Source organism: Hetaerina americana, unplaced genomic scaffold (genome assembly GCF_022747635.1).
Source record: "Hetaerina americana unplaced genomic scaffold, ioHetAmer1.1.p SCAF_9, whole genome shotgun sequence".
NCBI classification, from domain to species: Eukaryota; Metazoa; Arthropoda; class Insecta; order Odonata; family Calopterygidae; genus Hetaerina; species Hetaerina americana.
In genome coordinates this window covers 61,234,077-61,257,060 of record NW_027287538.1, presented here as the reverse complement: position 1 = coordinate 61,257,060, position 22,984 = coordinate 61,234,077, and the positions used below count along the sequence as shown (strand labels likewise).

The 22,984-nt window shown below is 35.0% G+C and overlaps 1 protein-coding gene across 1 annotated transcript in view; it reads left to right on the top strand.

Annotated features, from left to right (window-relative positions):
- tw (Protein O-mannosyl-transferase 2) overlaps positions 1-16,322 on the top strand; it is a 34,381-nt gene extending 18,059 nt beyond the window's left edge. Inside the window, exons 10-17 of the mRNA XM_071597537.1 lie at positions 168-514; positions 2,383-2,534; positions 4,244-4,332; positions 6,057-6,205; positions 7,760-7,916; positions 9,927-10,067; positions 14,411-14,522; positions 15,744-16,322. Of these exons, the coding sequence (XP_071453638.1) occupies positions 168-514; positions 2,383-2,534; positions 4,244-4,332; positions 6,057-6,205; positions 7,760-7,916; positions 9,927-10,067; positions 14,411-14,522; positions 15,744-15,849 (1,253 nt within the window). The 3' untranslated portion in view covers positions 15,850-16,322. The remainder of the gene's footprint in view (positions 1-167; positions 515-2,382; positions 2,535-4,243; positions 4,333-6,056; positions 6,206-7,759; positions 7,917-9,926; positions 10,068-14,410; positions 14,523-15,743) is intronic.
- Positions 16,323-22,984: the final 6,662 nt, after the last annotated feature.

Genomic DNA, 22,984 nt, shown 5'->3' with positions numbered 1-22,984 from the left:
TATTGCTGCTGGACCCTATCTTTTTGCTTATATCTTCATGTTACCAGGGTAAGAATGACCAGAGTTCATGTAACACTCCTATTCCATTCAAGGTACGACTTGAGCCTACAATGTTTGGGTGGATAGCTAAGCTGAATTCCATTTATCCTTTTTTCCCTTCTTCCCAGAGCTTGCATATGGGGCGATTGTGACGCTCAAGAACCAGCAAACAGGTGGGGGATATCTTCACTCCCACTGGCACCTCTATCCTGAAGGCGTTGGGGCTCGCCAGCAGCAAGTGACCACCTACTCACACAAGGATGAGAATAACCGCTGGCTGGTGAAGAGGGTTAGTGACCCGGAGGAGGGAGAGGAGGGGCAGAAGGCCAAGCACCCTGACGAGGAGAAAGTAGAACTGGTGCGCAGTGGACACTTGATCCGCCTCGAACACCTTCCCACAAAGAGAAACCTCCACTCACACAGAGAACCTGCACCTCTCTCAAAGAGGCACCTGCAAGTTACTGGATATGGAGAGGTAAGAGCATGCTGTCAGAGCTCATGAGCCCTGCTGTTCTACTAGCAAATGTACCCACATCAAGGAAAAATTAATTATTATTATATTAAATTAAAATTTGGCATATTTATTGCTGTATTAAGAGTATCAACAAAAATAATGACCCTCTAAAACTATTATGTTCATATATTGATGGGGAAATAACATAGAATTCAAATGTATTTCATGGCAGCAAAAACATTACTGCTGGCCTTTTACTTGCTTATGAAACTTGAAACAAGTGTAAGTCATGATTACATGAGGGTAGCTTACTTTGACTTTAATTCAGAGCATTCTATCTAATGATCTTAGACCCTGGAGCTGCTCTTGGAGCTGCCCAAATATGTTTACTGCAGAAGAAAGCATTCAAGATTATGACAACTTTGAGCCCCATGAGCATAATTGACCTATATGTAAAGAATTGGATCTTTTAAATTTCTGTGGTGTATTTTTGTTTTGCTACTTCAAGTGTATTTAACATAACCTTATTCTGTACACAATCTGGTCATCAGTTCACTCACATGACTTAAGAATCAAGTGCCATTGAGGGCATTAACCAGGGCAGGCTATCTAAGACTTACTATCAGCTGGACAACTTTAATAATAAAAATAAAATTTTTAAATAAACTTCCAAGTGGTGCCTCCTTATTGACCAGGTTAAGGCTTCAAAATGTAATTGAGAAATGGCTGTGCTCTAATTCTTTGCATTTTATCAATGAATATTTTGAGCTAGATATTGGGACTATTGCATTTTAAATGTACTACTGTCCGCGGCTCACAGGCTCATCCTCCTTATTTTATAATGTAATAACATTACTATACTACTCTGACACCATTCACATGGTTATCTCCATGTTATGAATGAATCAATACCATTGTTATTATACCGGAAAGCAAATCACTGCCCTGGTGAAACTTTTTGTTGAGTGGAACTTGCAGTGTGCATTACCTTTCTGTTCTCTTACTGAGCATACAATTCCTCTAAATAATTGGTCGATCATTTCACTTTAAAATGCTGATAAAACCATGTATAATCGGAATAAAGTCAATAGCCAATTAATTTTTAATTAAATATTATTTCCCAGCCAATAGAGCTGAATAGACTGATTATATTTATTCATCCTTGTGGAATACTCTGCTAAGTCAAAATTTATTGGCAATGTTTTCATTTCTGTCGAGGCTTTTATGTTTGTTGGCAAATATACTTTAAAATTAGAAGCATCAAAATTTTGATCTGTCAGTGTGAGAAGTGCTGGGCTACTGTGTGGAGGAACTGGGTTTGATTCCCGGGCACGTGTCTGGGCACCCTGAGCTTCAAGTTATTTTTTCTGGTATGTGATCTTCCTCGGGAACAATATGTGGCACAGGGATTAAGAAACTGGTCCACCCTTTAACCTTGATGTGCAAATCTCACATGCAATTAAGCTTAGTATGATGTGAGTTCTACCCATATCTACCAAATAAACATTCATCTCAATAACTGTGATCAGTTACTGCCTTATGATTCTTCATACCTATGTAGTGACCTGTCCTGAAAGGTGTGTATCTGTATGCAAGATTTCTCATTTGTTGTGGTCATCAACTACTTCAATCCCTGTTAACTTAAAATGAACGTACCTATGGTCATGAAGCAATGGAAAATGAAATAGCCAAGACCGTAAACTTGATTTATATTAAATTTCAGATTGACCAAGTTAACAATCTCAGCTATTTCGTTTTCCATTACTTTTCTTCCATTTTCATCTCTCACTTCCTTGATATTAAGTTATAAAACTGTTGGATAAAAATTGAAACAATTTTGTTTTTCCCAGCAAGTTCATAGAGTAATGATTAAATTTTGTTTGCACCAGAATGGAACAGGTGATGCTAATGATGTCTGGAAAGTGATTATTGTTGGAGGGAAGGAAAATGATGTGATTCAAACAGTCTCCAGCAAATTGAAACTGGTCCATTATCTTCAGCACTGTGCCTTAACTTCTAGTGGAAAACAGCTGCCCAAATGGTAACTATATCTATCCTGCCTTCCAGCACATCACGCCTGAGTAGCTTCAGGCGTGATGTGGTGGAAGTCGAACATATTGCATAACTGATCGAAGCACTTTTCAAGTGGAAAAGTGCTTCGATCAGTTATTCCTGCAAAGCTATTTGCATAGGATCTTTTAATGGTCAACTACTTACCCTCGCTGTCAATGGAAAATCACAAGTATTCCTAGAGGCAAACTAAATTACATCAAAATAGCTTCCAAGTACAAAATTATTTTCTACATGAGATTTTCATTTAATAATCATCTCAGACAAAACTGTGCACATGCTTATTTAAATAGGGCAGTCATAATGTCCTTTATTCCACAATTGTCAGTGTATTTTTTAGTATAGAAATTGAAACTAGGACACTTTGCTCTGACTCTCTCTTACCCCTTCACCAAATAGAAGATGACCTCTGTGTAGATTGTGATATCCCTATGATCATCAGACATCTAATGGTGGAATTCTAGAAATATTGGGTGGCTTACATTGAGCTAATATTGAGGGAGAACTAGTTTCCTTGCTAGGCAGTAACCCAGATGAATTTAGCTGAATAATTACCTTTTTAATGTTACATTGGTCTCTAATTCCTCCTGTAGCATACAAATAATACCATACATAAATCACCTCTGGTATTGATAATGCATTTAATCACTTCCAGTTTCACACCTTTCATATAAAAGTGTTGGGTTTGAGAGGTGCTGAATGACCTCAGTAGTTGGTACATCTAAAAAATACATCTCTACTGCTACTATTGTCAGTGAAAGGTATATTTTCAAGGGAGCCAATTATTTTTTAGTTTTTGACATGTAATTAATTCAATAATAGACCGTGTAAAATGGCCATTTGAAAAATGTAGTCTTTGCGGGGGCATATCCAAATGGCATCTCCCTTTTTCATCTCCTTAGACACTGGATCAGGACATTTATTTATTTGTAAAATATATATTTATGTCCATAAAATATGTAACTTTATAAAAGTTGCATACACCGTAAGCAGCATACTTTCATGAAGCAGAAATTATTCATAGAAACATTCTGAGAAGTATCGGACAAAAATAACTTTGGTATCTTATTATGCTTCGTTGAACTGGGTTGCAAAATAAAAAGATTAAAATGGAACTGGATGCAGAGTTATTTTAACCCATTATTTATAATAACTATCAATCATAAGCCAGGTCTATTTATCTGCAACATTTCTTCTTTACAATTGAGGTTCAAGGATAGAGAAATATTTTGTCTCTCTGTTAATCCAGTGCTACATTATGGACTCTTGTGTAAACTTATGTGATATCATTTTCCACAACATTTGAATTGATATTACCATAAGCAGCAATTACTGTTTTATGGAATTTCATGAGCTGTGCACTATTAACTGAAAAAGAAGTCCGTTCTGATAATCAGTTTCTATCATTCATGTAAAGGCATAGTTGCCGCTATTTAGAAATGCCTTAGATGTCTTCTGATTGACTGCAATTTGTGGCTGTATGTTATATTATAAACATTATATTGACTGAACTATTTTTAATTAATGCTGTTATTACCTAGGCTCCTATTTTTTGCATATTCTGGAGATTCTCAGCTGTTAAAATATGAGCAACAATGCTGAAAATTGAAAACTTTTGATAGAAGTGCTGAATTTTTGAGTTCACTTATGGTTTTTTAATGTAACCATTTCAACTTTCAGGGCCTATGAGCAAGCTGAAGTGTCTTGTAACCTTAATCTCCGTGATGATACTGCATTATGGAATATAGAAGACAACTATTATCCGAAATGTAAGTACAACCATTTGCTTCTGCAAATATTCATAAGAATTAGCTTCCTTAAAATGTTCCACTTATATCATCACATTTATCTTTGGAAGACTGTCAAGGGTTCCTCAAACAGATTAAGGTACTAAAGATATTTTAATACCTTATTTGGATCTTTCGACAATAATTGTAAATGAGAAACAAATAGAAATGTAATGATTAGCAATAAAAAGTTAACCTCAGCCATGTGATCAACATAGCTGTTGTATGTCCCTGATGAAAATGACCTAGTTTCAATGGACTTAATATTAAATACTCTGTTTTCTCTTAATAAAGCTTTTCCCTCCATTGATTGTGTCGAATATGTACACTGATGTATTGGAGCACATCCCAATAATTCAATTCACTTTTCATTTATATCCATAACTACCCTATTAGAAAATGAAGTTAAAACAAACATAAAGACAAAAATTAAGCTGATTTTGGTCTGTGACTAATCATCCATTTAATCTTAATTTGATTGTTGATAAATATTTATATGGAATAAAACCTTGATGTGGTGGAAGGGCTTGTGTGCTCTGGTGACCCCTGGAACTGTGCTGGTGAGAGCAGTGATATTTCCTCATGGTACGGTCACCCATGCCAGCTCGGGTGTATAATAGGGGCCTGATGAATGGTATTCTGCACTTCGTCTTCTCATCTGTGAGGCTGCTGCAAAAGCTTCTGTCCTCAGTGGGGTGGCCATTGAATGATGGTGTCACATTAAAAACACTATTGAGGAAGGCAACAGGAAACCACCTCAGTTATTTATGCCAAGACTATAATGATAGACATCACAATGAAAATGAGTCCTGGCAACTATGGGACTCAGCCCAATCGACTGTGTGTCATACCCAGTAGTGGGAGAGGCAAGGCTTCTGTGGTCATCATCTCACAAAATCCTTGTAAAGCAAAAGCCATATTAGCAACACAGAAGAAGACTGAATTAGTTAGAATTGGGACTTGAAGTGTAAATTGTTGGAAAATCCACCCTATTGACCAGATTTAACACCTTTTATCTTTCCATTAATAATGATAATATTTATTGATCCAAATATTTTCAAAAAAATAAAATGTAAGATAGGTCATGTGAAAACAAGATGTAATACAAGATTACATTTTAACATGTTAACATAAAATGTATATAACATATTTCAAAGTCCAAAAGACTTCCAGTAAGTCCTGTACATAAAAGTTGCCCTTCCCTGACAGGAAATGTTATATTTTCTTTTTTATTAATTACCTAGAAGAGGAATTTTTTATGCCAGATGACAAATGGTTGTAGACTTGAAACGCTACATGGATGATGGTATTTCTGCATCTAAAAAGTTTGTGGCTGGAAAACTTGTATTGTCCAATGAAGACATAATAGAGAGCTGTCGATGCATATTCCATGGTGGAATCTACTCTATGGAAAAATTTCAGACAGTGGATTGAGCTGAAAGGGGCTATGTGGGAAAAAATAAGTCAATTTTTGACCTAAAAATAAATCTTTCACTGTCCGGCGGAGAACTTTCATCCTTGCCCCTGCAACATACTCCATCTTCTTTTTGGTGATGTTTCCACACCTCTGATTTCTCTGCCATCCATTATACCATTTTATTACAATATTTAGCATAGTCATTTAACACCTCCTTACAATTTTATGGAATTCTTGAATATGATTATGATATACTTGATTGAACAAATGAATTTATTGCTCCTTGCAGTGCCAAATGTGAGCTTCCAGGTTTATGCACCAAACTTTTTCCAGAAATTTCTTGAATCACACGCGGTGATGTTCCAGGGAAATGCTGGTTTGAAACCAAAGGAGGGAGAAGTCACATCTCGGCCATGGCAGTGGCCCATCAACTACAGGGTGAGCTATCCAGAAAGAGGGTACAAATATTAAACATAGAAGAGAGTAAAATGATCTACTCAGGAAATTTTCTGATTTCAGAGATAAATCTTTTATGGAGATGTCTTTTTATTTCATCAATAATGGCCCTACCTCGATAAGAACAAGTATAATTTGGGTTCAAATCATCCATTCAAAGATTTTTTCTGATTAGGCATCTTGATTGAAAATATCTGAGGCCCAATTCCCCTAGCAAAGAAATCAGTTTATGAACTGTTGTAATTTGAGTACTGTATTTCCCAGCCCATAAGATGCGTTGTGATTTTTCAAATTAGAATTTACGAGACATACTTGGATCAGATAGAAAAGATGGAAGTATTTTTATGCTAACACTTAATATGAAGAAAATTGAATTGTGGCATTAAAACATTAGCAGCTGCACTAGTATCAACATTTATTCATTTTCAGAATCCCAGAAATTTACATCACTGGGCCAAAATGCCTTTCAGCTTGCCTTGTTTCCATGTTCTGAAGCTGAATTTTAATTTTATTAAAATTCCAAGGTGCTGGCTAGCGAGTAGCACAGGTAATCCATGAAATGGATTACCCAGGTGTGGAGAGTTTACTGTATGTTCTTATAGAATTTTATATACCTAATAAAGGGGTTTGTTTTTCCCAGGAACTTCATCATTGTATCTCTGATGATTTGGCTCACAAATGTAGTTGAAAGAGTTGCCATTCAATTCCACAGGAAAATTTCAAATAGGCCAAACTGCCTTTGAAAATCAGTATTAAATGGGGAACATTGAAAATCCCATATCATATAAAGGTCTATGATGACCAGAAATAGTAAAAAAAATGGTACCCATTCTGTGCTTTGCCAATAGCATAATGTTTTGCAGAGGTACAAGATTTGAAGGGAATGCTTACAGATTAGAACAGAGGCATAAAGTGGTACCACTTGAAAATGAAAAACCAAACAAAGATAATGTTTCATGGCAAAATAATTGTGGGTAATACAGACACATAGAAATGAATTAGGAAGTAAAAGGGTGTAGGAAGGAGTGTACATAATTAAATAATTTGATAAGCAGATTGTGTGTGGTGGGTGAAGCAAGAAGGAAATAATTACACAGTAGATTAGCTCATACAAAGAATAAATCATGTCAGAAGATGTCTGCTAAAAGTTGGGAACACAAACCTGTAGATTATAAACTGCTCAATTGAACAAGAGTGGTCCCACCTATGCACCCTGGGTAATCTTTGCTTGGGCTATGAAAACAAAGAGTGCATTAGTAAACCCTTGGCATACGTGATGTTCTGAAAAATTTTACCTTCTAATGTCGTACTTACCTTAACTTATTTTTTCCATTCACCGTTCCTCTCTCTCTCTCTCTTGCTCTGCTTTAGGCAATGTGCTCTTGGGACAACAACTGTCCTCACAGCTTGACTTATTTGAGCTATTTTTCATTGTCATTATTTTTGCATGTTATTCCTAGTTATTAAATAATGGATACTAAAGTTAATAATCCTTCTGTGCCCTACAAAAGTTATGACTGAATTTTTATCCTTCAGGGGCAGTTCTTCTCTGCAAATACATATCGAATTTATTTGCTTGGCAACCCATTGATATGGTGGGGAAACTTGGTCTTCCTTGCTGTGTACATCATTATAGTTTTATATAGTGCTGTTAAAGAGCAACGTGGATATGTAGACAATCCACTTCTGAAAGGTAAGAGGTTCCATGCAGTGTTTTAAACAGAAAAGTACTTTATTTTCTCAAAGATGCAAATGATACTTGGAAAAAGAAATTTGTCTGTAGTTCTTTTTCATATTTGTCTTCCTGAACACAGTAATTTTAATGTACAGTGGATTCTTGTGATGATGAGAGTACACAGCCATTTTAGGCAGTGTTAGCAGCACATCATTATGTGAAAGGTCCTTCAGGACGCATGAAAATATAAATAGATTGAAATAAATAGATGTAAAAAATGTAGCAGGCTGAACCACAGCAACGGAATGGAGGCTGATTTTTATCAAACAAAATTGGAAACCCTGCATATTGGCTCAAAATCATAATCGATCACAAATTTGTTTCCACATTATATCTTAAGTACCATTCTCAGGTCTTAAGAGTCATCTTGAAAAATGAATCTTCTACTTCATTAATAGAATCATTTTCAATTAGTGATGGAGATTCTAAGCAAAATTATTCATACACCATTCGTGTATCAGATATCCTCAACATGGTCTCTCAGAGTTAGCATGACAACATCCAGTGGTTGATTGATGAACCTATGGGTGATATAGATGGAAGGCTTTATTATTATTATTTTCAAAATTTTTCCTCGACCATGACATAGAGTAGCTACCTGGACAGGGGTGTAATTGATCAGAAGTTTAAAACTGTCCATCCATAAATGCTATGGTTTGCAATAATTTTAATAAAATATTCTAATTTCATTAATTATATTATACATTTTTGGTATATCCCTGATTTTTATTTTTTTGTAGTATTTACAGGAAACTGAAAAAAAACAAATGAAATGTTTTTTGAAGGAAAAAAAATATTCTTTTTCCAATGGAAACATGGTTAGAAAGAAATATTTTTTTTTAAATATTTAATTTTTATGAAAATCTTCCTGTTCCATGGCTGAATAAAACATTACTTGTGGTAAAGTATTTGTGTCGGTCTCTTAGTTTATTATGTACTGCCTCATGTTTCCTGTGATATTAAATAAGAATCATTTCCAAATCAAAATCCAAATTATTGGTGCATCGATATTTTTATTAAGGGCTAAAAAACAAGGCAAAATTTAAGTTCAGTCAAATTCAGGAACAATAAATGAAAAAGTAATGTTGGTACTCATGGAAATTTTATCCTAAACGAAACATTTTGTATATAAACTAGCAGTCAGTGCTTGAGTGATGAATAAGCAATGAGTCCTTCAAGAGATGCTGATCCATTTAAAAAAAATGGGTTTTATTGACCTTAGTTAATTTTTGTCATGAAACTTTGCACACACATATGGTAGATTTTATTCAAAAAAGTATTTGAATGAAAATTACACTAAAGTAGGAATTTTTTTCACTTCAGAGTTTTTTTGTGCTCAGGGCATCATTCCAGAAACAAAATCCTTCCAGTGCAACTAGCAAAATTCTAGTATTTGATTGTAGCTGACAATTAATAGGTTTTGTGCCCTCTGTCAGCCACTAAGCCTTGTATTTTGTTTTATGCTAGAGATAATTTGCAATAAACTGCTGCACTTTTATTTACCCATAGCAGTGGAAATAATTAATCACCTTTGCTCACTAGTTCACAGATCACAAAGAAATTATGACAACCAGTGCTCAACAGTTGCCTAGTGGATGATAAAGAATTGGAAAAAGGAAAATATTATGTGTTACATGTAATTATATTTCGGATTTGGCTCGCTCTGAATCTATTGTGATAGAAAATAATATAAATTCTTAAATCATTTCTGCATTGATAAGCACAAATTATGTTGAAATTGACCAGCATTTTATATTTTGATACTATAAGAACCAAAGGGTTGCATCACATTTGGGGCTGTTTTGATAAGGTTTTCAGTATTTCCTGAGTGTGTAGAGGTTTCATTGCATTTATGCACCAATGACACCATTCTCATTTTCACAGTTGGAACACCCAACTTATAATGTCATGGGATTTCACAGTGAGGAGTGAAACATTTTATGTCTAATTTTTATTTTTTCTTCGCAGAGAAGAGGCATAGGGTTCTGAATGCCTGCGGTTGGCTGTTCATTGGCTGGGCACTACACTACGTGCCATTCTGGGCCATGGGCAGAGTGCTCTACTTTCACCATTACTTTCCTGCCCTCATCTTTAACTCACTGCTTTCTGGTGAGAGACTTTTACTTGTTTAATTCCTCAGAAAACACGTTTTAACAAACCCTATTACAGGGAACACTGAATTTGTTTGACATTTTTATTTAACTTCATACATGGATGAAATCCAATGGTGAAATATCATAAATTTTCAAGTTAGGAGAATAAAATGAATTTCAAGAGAATACATATTCAAAATTAAAATTTCAATAGCATTCATAGTGGAGCATATCATAAGCATATAAAGTAGTTTCCTCTAAATATATACAAGCAAGGAACTGTCATGTAGTGTAAACTTTACTATACATTTGTGGATGATGAGTTTTTTAAAGGCTAGAGAAATATAAATATTAATTTTCTCAGCATTAAGGTTAATAATTTTACCATTATGTCAATAGGGTGAGTAAAACAAATAATGTTTTACAGTTGTTCATTTGAAAGAAATGGTGATTCTTAGTATTGTGAGAAGGTCCATTTAAAAGTTCTCTATGATCCATAGGGTTAACAATGTCATTTTTTATTTTATGTGTGTGAGGCCTGCTGAGTATTCTTCTAAATTAATCATTGCTTAATAATTTAAAGAATATGTATTTTATGAGAAATTTGTCTTCAAAACTTGTATTGAATTTCCTCTACAGTGTATGAGTTATTTCTGTGATGAGAAACTATTAATTGGAACAATATTCTACTTTACTCCTGACAACAGAGAAATAGATGATTTCAGTATTTGAAAATTCTGAAAATATTTCGTATTTTGGACCGTAATGTCATTGATTGTCATGGTATCATTAGTTATAGTTTCAATGTGTTTTGAAATTCAGTGATGGGTCTACTCATACCACAAGATCTTTGATAACTTCCCTGTTGAGAAAAAGAATTTTCTTCCGATAGAAGAAAAAATAGTGAAGCATTTATTACTATTTATGGCTAGATTATTTTAAGCAAACCCATTGTTTAGATTATTAATTGAAGTGCCTCCACTACGTAAACCAAAGTTCCAACTTCCATGTTCTAATAAACAGTCTTCTCATGATCCTTCTTAATAAACATGCCTTTTCCAAAGAGCTCCAAAAACGTGGAAATCATAGCCATCATCCTTGGTTATTTCATGGCTTCATTTCACCAAATAATCAAGAAACATAAATCATAAAACCAATTCACGACCACTCTTTCTTCAAATTCTGCCAAAAAATGTATTCAACTTTTTCTTGTTTATGTCTCTAACCTACTTCCTCCTATTTTTAAACTATATAAATCATTATATTCTTTCTCAATAAAATACAAATTTAAAAAACCTGCTCTTTCATGTCAAAGCACCCCCCTACCTCCTACCCTTCAGAAATCCACTATATATCTAATTCAATGCCAGCCACTTGTGCACAAACAGGGCAGATAAAATGAAGTTCATAATCTAATTCAAAGAGCATCTAACACTTTTCAAATGTAATAGGCTGAAAAACATCCTCACCAAATATCTAAAGGAAACCTACTACTCCATATCTAAGACAGACTAAACATTGCATCTCTTAAGAAGTCCCTGTGAGGATCACCGTGACCCCTACAAATACATTTTCATCTGCAGATCCAACAGTTGTTTAAAATCAGACCTAGATTTTGTTAAATCCCCCCTCTTTCAATTATCCTCCCAGATTTACTCTCTCCATCTCCCTTTGTCCCCTTCGTACCATATTTTCTCTTACTTCCACAATTGATTGTGAAGTCATTCCTGTAAGCATTCTTTGCATGGCAAAAATGGCCTTGAGATCAAAAAGTGTTTAGAATTCTCTCTCTTTCTCTATCCTTTCCCTTTTGCTTTGCATGCTTCTTAAATGCCTGGGTGTTTCAATAAGACCTAAGGAAAAAATACAAAAACAAATTATTTTGGGGAGTCATTTTTTTATTTTAAAACATAAAAATCCTTTTAGCTTGATGCACTTTTGACCCAGTTTTTCTCCAACTTTTTGTAAGCCATCCAAAAATTAGAATTTCGGAATGCCCTTGAAATGGGCATTGGTGTTGAAAATTGTCTCCTCATTTAATGTCAGTCGTTTTCTGCCAAGCCTTTTTTTCTAGTTCGGAAATAAAAAAAGTTATTGCAGGTCAAATCTGATGAATGTGGTGGATTTTATAATATTTGAACTTTAATTCCATAATTTTTGCCATAAAACCTGCACTGGTGTGCAGTATCTGTGCATTGTCTTGATGCAAGAGAATTTTTTTACACCAAATGATTTTCTTGACTTCTTTGCTCAACCAGTGCCACAATGACACATTCAAGGGGCAGTCAAATGAAAACCAAACACCCCCAATAACAAACAGTCTGCTAAAAGCTAGCTTTTTGCGTGTTGATGCTGCTCCCATCACTCTGGTAGGAGAACTTGCAGTTGCGCCCAACACGCAGTTGTTGGGCCATGTCCTTGTTGATGCATGGGCTGGTTGTTGTAGTGAGTGTTCAGTTTTCATTTGACTGCCCCTCATAATACTTTCCATGTATTGCTTGTTATTTTCATAGGTAATTGATGCAGAATCATCTACATCGATTACCTACGAATCTGGATTCTGCATCCAAATAACCGTGGCCCTTGCCCTGTCAGTCGATTTCACTGTCCTTTGTCTTTTGAGTGTAGTAGTGCACATACTGATGATTTGGTCACTGTTATGTGTCAATGCAAAAACTCTCTGGGATTGCAATGGGAAAGCACCAAATCAGCCTCAGAATTAAGTACATGATTGCATTAATTCTCTTCTGAGAGCAAATGTAGCTCTCATCTTGCCTAGATTTTTTTCACACCTAATTTTTCATACAAAATGGAAAATGCCTTACCTTGTGATATAGCTGTAGCCTCAACCATTTCGTGAACTTCAGTTCTTTGATCACTCAAAACCACAACGTAGATTCGGTCAATCATTACGGAGGAAGTGACTACCATTGGACGTGCCAAATGATATTCATCATTTAAAGATGTACTTAAATGTCAATAGTCGCAAACAAAGACTACATGTGCCATGAATTCATCTAACTTGGCTTTGATCTCTTTTAATGTAAAGTCTTTTAAAGAGAAGTGTTTAATTACTACACAAAACTCATTTTTTCCAATTTTTCTAAATAAATAAAATTTTGTTGTTTCAATTATCTATGAAAATGAAACTATGCGATGGATATGGCTGAATCTTTAAGATCAGTCTTTGTGATAGTTGAGGTGGAAACCTTTTCTGATCCTACAAGTACCATATCTTGGGAGTTAATGGAAGACCCTTGTACCTTTTTTACCTCACAATCTACCCTCACCTTATTTTACACTACAACCCCAGCACTATTATCTCATGTAGTTCGAGGCAATTAAAAACCTGTGTAAGATTTCATAAGTCTGAATTGTTCAACAATCAAAATTTGTATAGTTTTGAACATCTTTGGGTCATCAGCAAGCAGAAGATAATCCACATGATGATATATAAAAAAACCATAAACAGAGTAATCAACCCAAAGGTCGGTTTGGTAGGTGATGGTAGAGTTCACCCAGTACTAAGCCTGACGACGTGTGAAATGCACACATCACGGTAGGGTGGCCAGTTCCTTTCCCTGTGCCGGTTATGGTTTCCCAGGAAGATCTGGTACCCGAAAAATCACATAGCTTGGGTTGAGGTGCCCAGAGTACCTTGCCCGGGAATAAAACCCGGGCCCCTCCGGTCAGCAGTCCAATGCTCTACCCCCTGGACTAACGCGACCTACACATGATGATATGCGTAACAAATATTATTGATAAAATATTTTTTAAGATTTCCCGAAAGACTTGATATCCATTATGGTAGATATAGGATGTATCCATTATACTGTAGATTATTCTTTTGAGTTAAAATATAATTGGTCATCTTATTATATTACTCAGTTTTACTGAGCTAGCAATTTGCAAAAAATATATAGCAAAGTCAATCTTGGGGAATTTAACCATAAAAGTTAACTCATAAACTGCAAACTTTTCTAATATAAAATATTTTAATATCAAAATAATTTACATTTGAAGTTTTTATGTATTATTTTCATTTTAATATATTTTAATTTCAGTTAAGTGAAATCAAAATTAATTTTTAAGTTAACATCAAGTTGATTTAACAAAATTCAAGTATGATACATACTTGTATTTCTACTCCCGATAACTCTTGCCCTAGAATTTACCCATTTCTAGAAGAAAAATGAATCCAATTGAAACTGAGACACAATAAAACATTTCTCTGAATAAGGTTGGAGTGCCTTGTTGAAGATGAATTCTTTGCTCTCACTTTTTGGTACTCATCTCAGGTAAATATGAGCTGGCCTGTCTCCCAACTGATATAAATGAATATGTCATCTTTTATTTCAGGTGTGATTGTGGACTATTTGGTGAAGAATATTTCAGCTATTCTTCCTGAAAAAGCAGCCCATGGTATTTACCACTGGCTTATTGGAATTGTTTATTCTGTTATTGTTTATAGGTGAGTTTTCTTGTCATTTTCTCAATATGGATAATTCAATTAATTACAAACCTATTTTACTCCCTCTAGCAACTGAGATTCAGTTGAATGCAATTGTATTTTGTGCATAAGCACATAGTAGGAATTGTGTAATTCTTTTCCGGCATATATTTTGGAAAATAATTTCATATCATGTAAAATGCCCCTCAGAAGGTAAATTAACAGATTATTGGTATATTGGAGCTTTCTGTGCATTATACTATTTACTACCGAACTAAACACGAAATCCCGCCAAACGGCGAACAAATACTCATTTATATAGAAACATATATAAGGAAATGGGATAGGAACACACATAAAGGACGAACACAGGAGAGGTGGGGAAGGGTGCAATCCAGCAGATCACGAATGCAAAAATATTTCCTAGACGGGGATTTGAAATTCCGCCTTCCCCACCTCTCCTGTGTTCGTCCTTTATGTGTGTTCCGCTCCCATTTCCTTATATATGTTTCCATATAAATGAGTATATTAATATATATATATACATATATATATACATATACATATATATACATATATATATATACATATATATATATATACACATATATATCTCGATATATATACACACACATATATATATATATATATATATATATATATATATATATATATATTCATTTAAAGCATTACGTCATATTAGTATGGCCCTAGTGTGCAACTCCATACACTGCTTAAATCAATAGTTCAGCTTAATCATGTTTCCTTCAGGATGAGTAAATCAATAATATTTTCATTTATTTTTAGTTCATTGTGTTAACGTCTTCCATCACCTGTTTTTCATTATACATCATTACCCTTCAGTAATTCCTCCCATCTGTGTCTCCTTCAGTAAACTTATGCTTTAGGATATCTTCAATTAGTTTCCCTCGTTCTTGTGCCTGCCGCATAGGATTCTCTCATCACCTACGCTTTGTAGCACTTCTTGCCTATCCATTTATCCGTAGCACCTAATTTCCATTGCTTTAATCTACTTTTTGAATGATATAGAATAGTAGGAGCAAGTTTGACATCAGAAGATGCCTATGTAAGCAATTCCCAAATTTCTATGAATGTCATTTAATTACTCCTATTTCTTTGGTTTAGTTTATTCCTGAAAATAAAAAAGTGTATGTATGTATGAATGCTGTGCAGTGTGCATGTCTTACATTGTAAATATATTTGACCATCTCTCATTTTCAGTTTCTACAAATTTTCACCCCTTGCTTATGGCATGGAGGGGCCAATGTCTCAAGATCCAAATAGCACAATGTATGGCCTCAAGTGGATGGAAACTTGGGAATTCTGATGTATCAAGAATGTATATGGAACGATGAATGCCAGAAATTACATCATTTTTTAAATTGTTCAATTTGTTATGCCATATATGGATGTAATGACTGCAGCTGCAGTTATACTATGTTAAGTGCAATGCTCATGAATGATACAAATCACATTGGTTAGAATTCACTGATGAACTTTGAATGCTCGTTTTATTTTGTTTACAACTTTTATTTAATGTTGATACAGTATATGCGTTAAATGAATGCAGCTGTATTCATTTGAGTGCATGGTAAATGATTGATTCTAATTACATTGGTTGATGGTCAGAGGTTATATTTGAGTACTACACTTCTTTTATTTTTTTTGATGATTTTATTTAATTTTTATACAATTTATGAATCTAGTGAATGCAGCTGTATTTATTGAGTGCATGATGCGTGGAAAACATAAATCACATTTATCAGTTGAATTTTTAATACTTCAGATTTTATTGTTTTTTATGACACCATTTTATAATAAAAATATTTTTTACACATATGTTTTAAGTGTTTGATTTTTTTATTATTGGGATGCTACCCTACAGTTCTTTGACCGAGGTCAGTGACTCATGGTTATGGTCCTAAGTTTTAGAGGTTGATGCCATTTTGGCAAATCAGCCTATAATCTTCAAAGTAGGACTTATTATTTTTTCCTTCATAAATGAAGGTATTGTTGGTTACTTTGCTTCTCATTTCTATATTTTCTTTATTACCTCATCACAGCAAGTTAGTTAATTATTGAGTAGACAAAAATAGCTCAGTAAAAGATACCACTCGGGTATTACTTTCAAAAAGTAAAGGCTGCATTGTGGTATATTTTACTGAACTAATTTCATAGTGATGACTACCCATGCAACACCAAGGTGTGGCTGCTTACTCTCAGATTACATTAGGAATTAGACAGGGGAGCAAGAGTGAAGAAACTGTGGTTTGTTTTTTTTCATATTTTACAGTCAACATTTCCGTTTGAAAGTAGTTAACTGTTCCATGAATGAAACTATTAAGTTTGCACAAATATTCCATGTTTCCCTTTTACTTCCATTTGCAGAATTTTTTTCTACCTTAGGCGCACATATCATGTCTGGCCTGTTGCTTATTTTGAGATTCGAATGAAATCAAATATGAAATTAAAATTAATATACCATGAATGGGGTCCTGGTTGCCCAGTGGGTACTGTGTTCAACTACTGACCGCATGGTCTGCACTCAGTCTCCGAGGACCCTTGGCTTGACTCAACATGTAAGTTTTAATGGAGAACTAAACGCTGCACACAGAGTCCCCTGCCCCATGATTTGGCAAATTCCCCATTCGATAGAATTTGCTGAAGTACTCTCTCACCAGTCAATTCAGCCATCAGGGTATTACCGAGGCTTTATTGTGCAATATGAGCACAATTTCTTTGTTAGAAATTCAGACGGATAATACTACATGATTTATTATGAAAAACCAAATATTCCATAGAATTTCACTTATTAATCCCCACGGAGTGTATACATTCAAAAGCTATAATAAAGTTACTCATTTATGCATTCCACAAAGTTGATCAGCGAGACAAGACATTCAATACTGTTCAACATATTCTTTGGCACTTAAATAAATAATATTTCATTATGAATAACTGTTATTTGAAAATATTGATACCTGCAATGTCTTTTAATGAGCAAGGTAAGTGGTTGCAAAGTCTTAACATATGTAGCCACTGACTTCTAATTATGTGCACTGCGATTATTAGTTTAGTTAAGTTTCCACTAGATGTATATTCAATTACATGAAGAGTTCAATGTAACAGAACTCTAAGGATTACAGAGAAAATAGAAGGTTATTATAAACATGATTTCATAAATGGTGTATGCTTAATTAAAGACCACCAGAAGAGTTTGATATTAAAGGAATAAGAAAAATGCTCTATTTTACTCTGGTCCATTAATGGCAGAGCAGTAGTCATAGGGAGGTACGATTTTCACGAAAGGAGTAGAAGGTTTTATGGAAGATGAATACTGACATCGTTTTGAGTGGAAATCACTCGTGGATTTTTCCAAGGAGCAAACCCAGTGGCTACTAGGACTAAAGTTCAGTTGGCACCAAACCCAAGAATAATACACCATTCACGATTTTTTTGCCAAAATTTTCAGATTGGAAAAACAAGTTCTACTCTTATCATTTCATTCCACTGTAAGCTGCCAGGAGATCACCAAACCAGGGCACTGAGCATTAAGATTATGCACTAAACAATATAGCTTGCAGCATGCACTGAACAGCAACATGAGCTCACAAAGAAAATAATTTTCATGAACAGGTTTGAAAACTACTTAGAAAATCGAAAAATACATAAATAAGCACATTGATGAACACAGGTGATGCCTAACATTAAAAAAACTAACATCTCCCTCAGTGTCGTGTCTTTTCCCTTCCAGCGAAATCGGTCATAGTGCCACCGACACATAAACAAAATTGAGTTTCTTTTGTGCCATCTGTCTGAGAAAATACTTATATCTACTTTCGTGATACGTAGCGGTTCAATTTAAGGATTGTGCTGGGGAGCTACGTGACATACAGCAACACTTTCAGTGCCATGCCTTGGCGGGAATAGACGGCTGATGACGTTTTTTTCTGAGAAGCGGGGCGAGGTAAGGATGTTTGAAATCAAAACAATCTATTTTTAGATATCTAGATTCATTTGTTTATCAGTTAAGAGGCGATTTTGATTTTATTTACGATGCTATGATTAGATGTTTATCTCAGTTTTAATCAAGAGGAATTATTAAATCTCTGTTTTAATGTAAAATGAATTATTAACATCGCATGTGCTTATTTCGGTTTATATTCGTAGGCGATAATGTACATGACATCGTTAAGTGAACATCTTTATTGTTTCAAACCGAAATAGTCACCGTGTAACAGCGGTCGTCTCTCCGTATGTCATCGTGTTCACATATTTACGAGTTGTTTTAAGAAGTATAATATCTTTCTCAAAGGACGAAGTTGTAATTCGCCCCCAACAGACGACGAATGCTACCTAAGGAATCATAACCGACATGTATGGAGTCCAATTGTTATTGTGCCTCAAGTTTTAATCCTTCACACGAACTCATTTTTGGAAAACTGTAGCAAGGGTAAGAGAAAATTTGAAGAACGCTGCCGGTCAATGCAGAAGCCTAAACACTTTCAGGTACGTTGATTTTCTACCAATTGGCACATGTGACGCAATAAGATTCACGTGCTGTAAGTAGCCCTGTAAAATTATTTATGCATGCATAAATACGGGCTGTACCAATGCGCAATATTGACTGGAACAACATCATGTCTCATTCAATATGTTGAAATTGCTGTGCATGCTCAGTGCATTAAAACTAATTACTAACAGGTATCTGAAAGTTATCAGCAATACTAATCGGACCAATGGAATTTTTAAAAATGTAGACAATTTTCCACGAAGGGATAATGCCGTTTAATATTTTCTTTGAAAATCATTCTAAGCAGCTTACGATAGTCTCAGGACACCATTTTACCCGTAAGGTCATCGTTGAAAGACAGAGTAAATTGCTAACTCTCTATATAGAAATAATGCGAAATTATTCCTGTCATAAATTGCTTTGCATTTATGAAAAAGTGAAGGAAATTTCATTCTCCGAAGCATTAAAGGCAAAAAGGTATACGCATTCCATTGTGCCCATTACTGTTTAAACTCCTATTCAGTATTCAAATAGTAGTGTTTGATTTGAGGCACTAACGTCTAACGCTAAAGAAAAATAAATAGATAATGTTATGTCTCCAACAGGGGCCACGCAGACGTGTGGTAAAAATATGCCCGATTATTTATCATCTAGTTCATTTTCACTTACTTATGTTTTGTACCATCCCCTAACTTGTAAGTAGTCACTATTTGCACCTCTCCCCTGTGATTTCATTAAGATTCATAGATGAAAGAAGAATTCAACACATGTACACTCTGATCAGGGTATATAGTGAAGCTCGTTAATTCTGGTGGGATAATTGCACTCTTAATTCTGGTTCAGATGTGATATATTATAGGCATAGTATGACTGTACTTCATTTGTTGAAGTTGTAAAACAGTGATAAAATGTTTGTTGCCTCATTGAACAAAGTTCAAAATAAATGTTTTACAGCATTCATTAATTAAAATGAGCAATTTTTTTACTTGTTGTTACTAATAAAAGTGACCACATTATATAAAAGACTTCAATTGTTTAACGAGTTAAAATATACGGCATAGAAAAATAAAGCAATTTTATGAATCTTTCATCCATGCTATTTTTTAAGTTGAAGAATCATAGGTAAGAATTCTGAAATACTCAAAAAATCTCGGTTTTTCCAGTAATTTCTGCTGCCTTTTCTGAGTAATTGACTCATTATTAGGAAGATTGTACAATTGTAGGCAAAGTCTTATCAAGCTATATCCAATATAGTATCTAACTTTATTGAACAGTTTTACTAGGATCCATCCCATGTCTTCAATTAACTCAACTACTTTGTCATAAGTTCTTAAGGAAGGGGATTTATTGTTAAGGTAAGTTCCATATCTAGAATGCATTGTTGAGTTAATTTATATGTGCTGTGTATTTCAACATAATTACTTGTTTAATATGTTACATTTTGATAAAAAAACTATTTTTATTGCAAAATTTAATTTTTAATATATTTCCGCATAGTTAGTGAACAGTAAGGACATAGAATGAAGTTGACTTGTAGTAAACACCACCTCACGAGAAGGAGAGGCAGGGAAAACTTACATTCAAAGCAAAACCTGTTTGCAAGTTATTTTGGGGCTCTTTCGCACTATTTTTCCCTTCTTTGAGGAAAGTGCACTTAGTAGGAAGATCAAAGGCTGCTCCCTCAGAGATCTCGTTAAAAAGGCAGATGCAGAGAGGATTTGGATGGAGTTGGGGAAGTCATTAATGCCCTGAGGATGGTGACTGTATACTCATTGAAACGTCGACAGCCATTCCCCTGACCAAGTGTAAAACTCGCAAGACTTCATCACAAGTGTGTGTCCTGAAAATACCAAATTTTACATTTTGGGGAACTATTGCAACTGCAAGTCCTGTCGAACAGTTCCGGGAGTCCATCTCATCACCATGTTGATTATTAAGTACTGCACTTTCATGCGTGTCTTCCCTTAATAATCTCTCTCCCTCTCTCTTGATTGGCTTTCCTCTGCCTGTTTCCCACCTCGTTGGTTCTTGGTGTGACACAATAAAGTACTTTTGCTTGCAATTTGTTCTCCACCAATAATGCTCAATCCATTCCCTGCTGTCACCAAATCTTGACAGCCAAGGGCAAGAATCCCATTATCGTGTTGTACCCTCTGTGGATGTGCACACAACTGGCTGTAGAAGCCTTAATTTAGTGAAACTCCATTTTAATGAATGAATTGTGTGTTATTCCTTAGGTAGGTAGGAGCAGCTGTCTGGAAATTATCTATCAGTGATCTCTGATTACCTCCTTTCCCTTGAGTGCAAAAAAAGGTCGTTACAATGAATAAAGCAAATTTATAAGTGGGCAATAACCTAGTGCACAATTTACAGCAGTCACCATGGGAATGAATTCCATAAGGAACTCTTCCCATTTTGCAAAGTTCATCAAGAGCATCACCGTCAAAGAAAACAAACTATTTAGTTGTTAATGTATGGTCTCCTTATTTTCAAGTGCGCCCTTTAAGGACTGTCATCTTAATTATAAATTGGCGTACCAATGAAGGCTCGAGTATATTATTTCTATTCATCCTCATAGAGGTTTACCGTAAAAACTCAATTTTTCCTGGGGTGGGAAGCATTTTTATCAGAATGTTAGTATAGATTAGCCAAGAGTTCACCAATACCATGGAAGAATAGTGGGCCTTGGAATCCGACCAGATCCCAATGGATCAGATATTTGGATAACATCTATTTGGTTTGGTCTCATGGCCGAAAGGAGCTCAAATTGTTTTTCAAATTCCCATTGGAGAGTGAGGAAAATGATCAACTGCCCTTCCTTGACATATGGTGAAGGAAATATGGTTTGGAAGCCTGGAACATTTAGTATGCTGAAGGCAACTTACTATTACCAGTTTTTGGTTCCTCACTTCCTCCCAGAAGCATAACGAATCAATAACATATTCCACCATGATTACATCATCCCACATGATGAATCATAACCCACAGATAGATAACATGTTTTGTCATCATGAGAGAAGAATGGCTATCTAGATGAATGGTCCTAAGAAGAACCGATCAGATAAAAATGCTACAAAGGATCATTGGTTTATAGAAGGAGAATAAACAACTTGGAGGCAAAGGAGAAACCAAATTTATGCACCTCCATGATATATTTCTCAGGAATGACCGAGAATCATCAGAATACTATAAATACAATGCTGTAATAATGTCCTTGACATCAAGAAAGAAACATTATTCTAAAAGCAAAGTCCAATGACTGACTCCCATGAAGCCACCACCCATACTAAAGCTTTGCCAAATCATAACAAAAATCACTGAGACCTATAGATGCCTCTTAAGGTGTGAAATGTTTGTCTATCAACAAATGACTCATTGAATCCCAGAGGAAGATTGCCTTCCTAATATAGAGTAAAAATAAGAGGATGGCAGTGTTTTTTGTTGAGGTTTTAAGTGTCAAGTTCTGAAATTCAAATGCTATCCATCCCTTTTATTGCCTTGTATGATGACAAACCCAGCTTTTCCATAGTGATTGCAGGGGTTTTGACCTTCATCATGCGGGATTGATGAACGTAGACATGTTGGTATTAATTGTGCCCAATGATGAATCTTAATGATTTTTTTGGAATACCTCGAGGAATGAAGACTTTTTGAAAGAAAGAGTCTTTTAGAATTTCTGCTGCATCAATTTGTGATACTGGACAAGTTTTACTGGTATTGCAGGTAACTTCTATCAGGACAGAAATATGAAGGGTGGGCGATTTACTGTCCCATACCTGTATAATCTAAAGCATTTGAATGTATTGTTTTTCTTTTTGGAAATCAGTTCTTTGCCAATCAGTTCCAAGCGAACTAGGAAAGAGACCATGTATCACAGGAAAAGTGAAGCATGCACACTTTGGATCTTGAGGAGGATTTGTAATGTGACACTTGTGTACACTAAATTTGA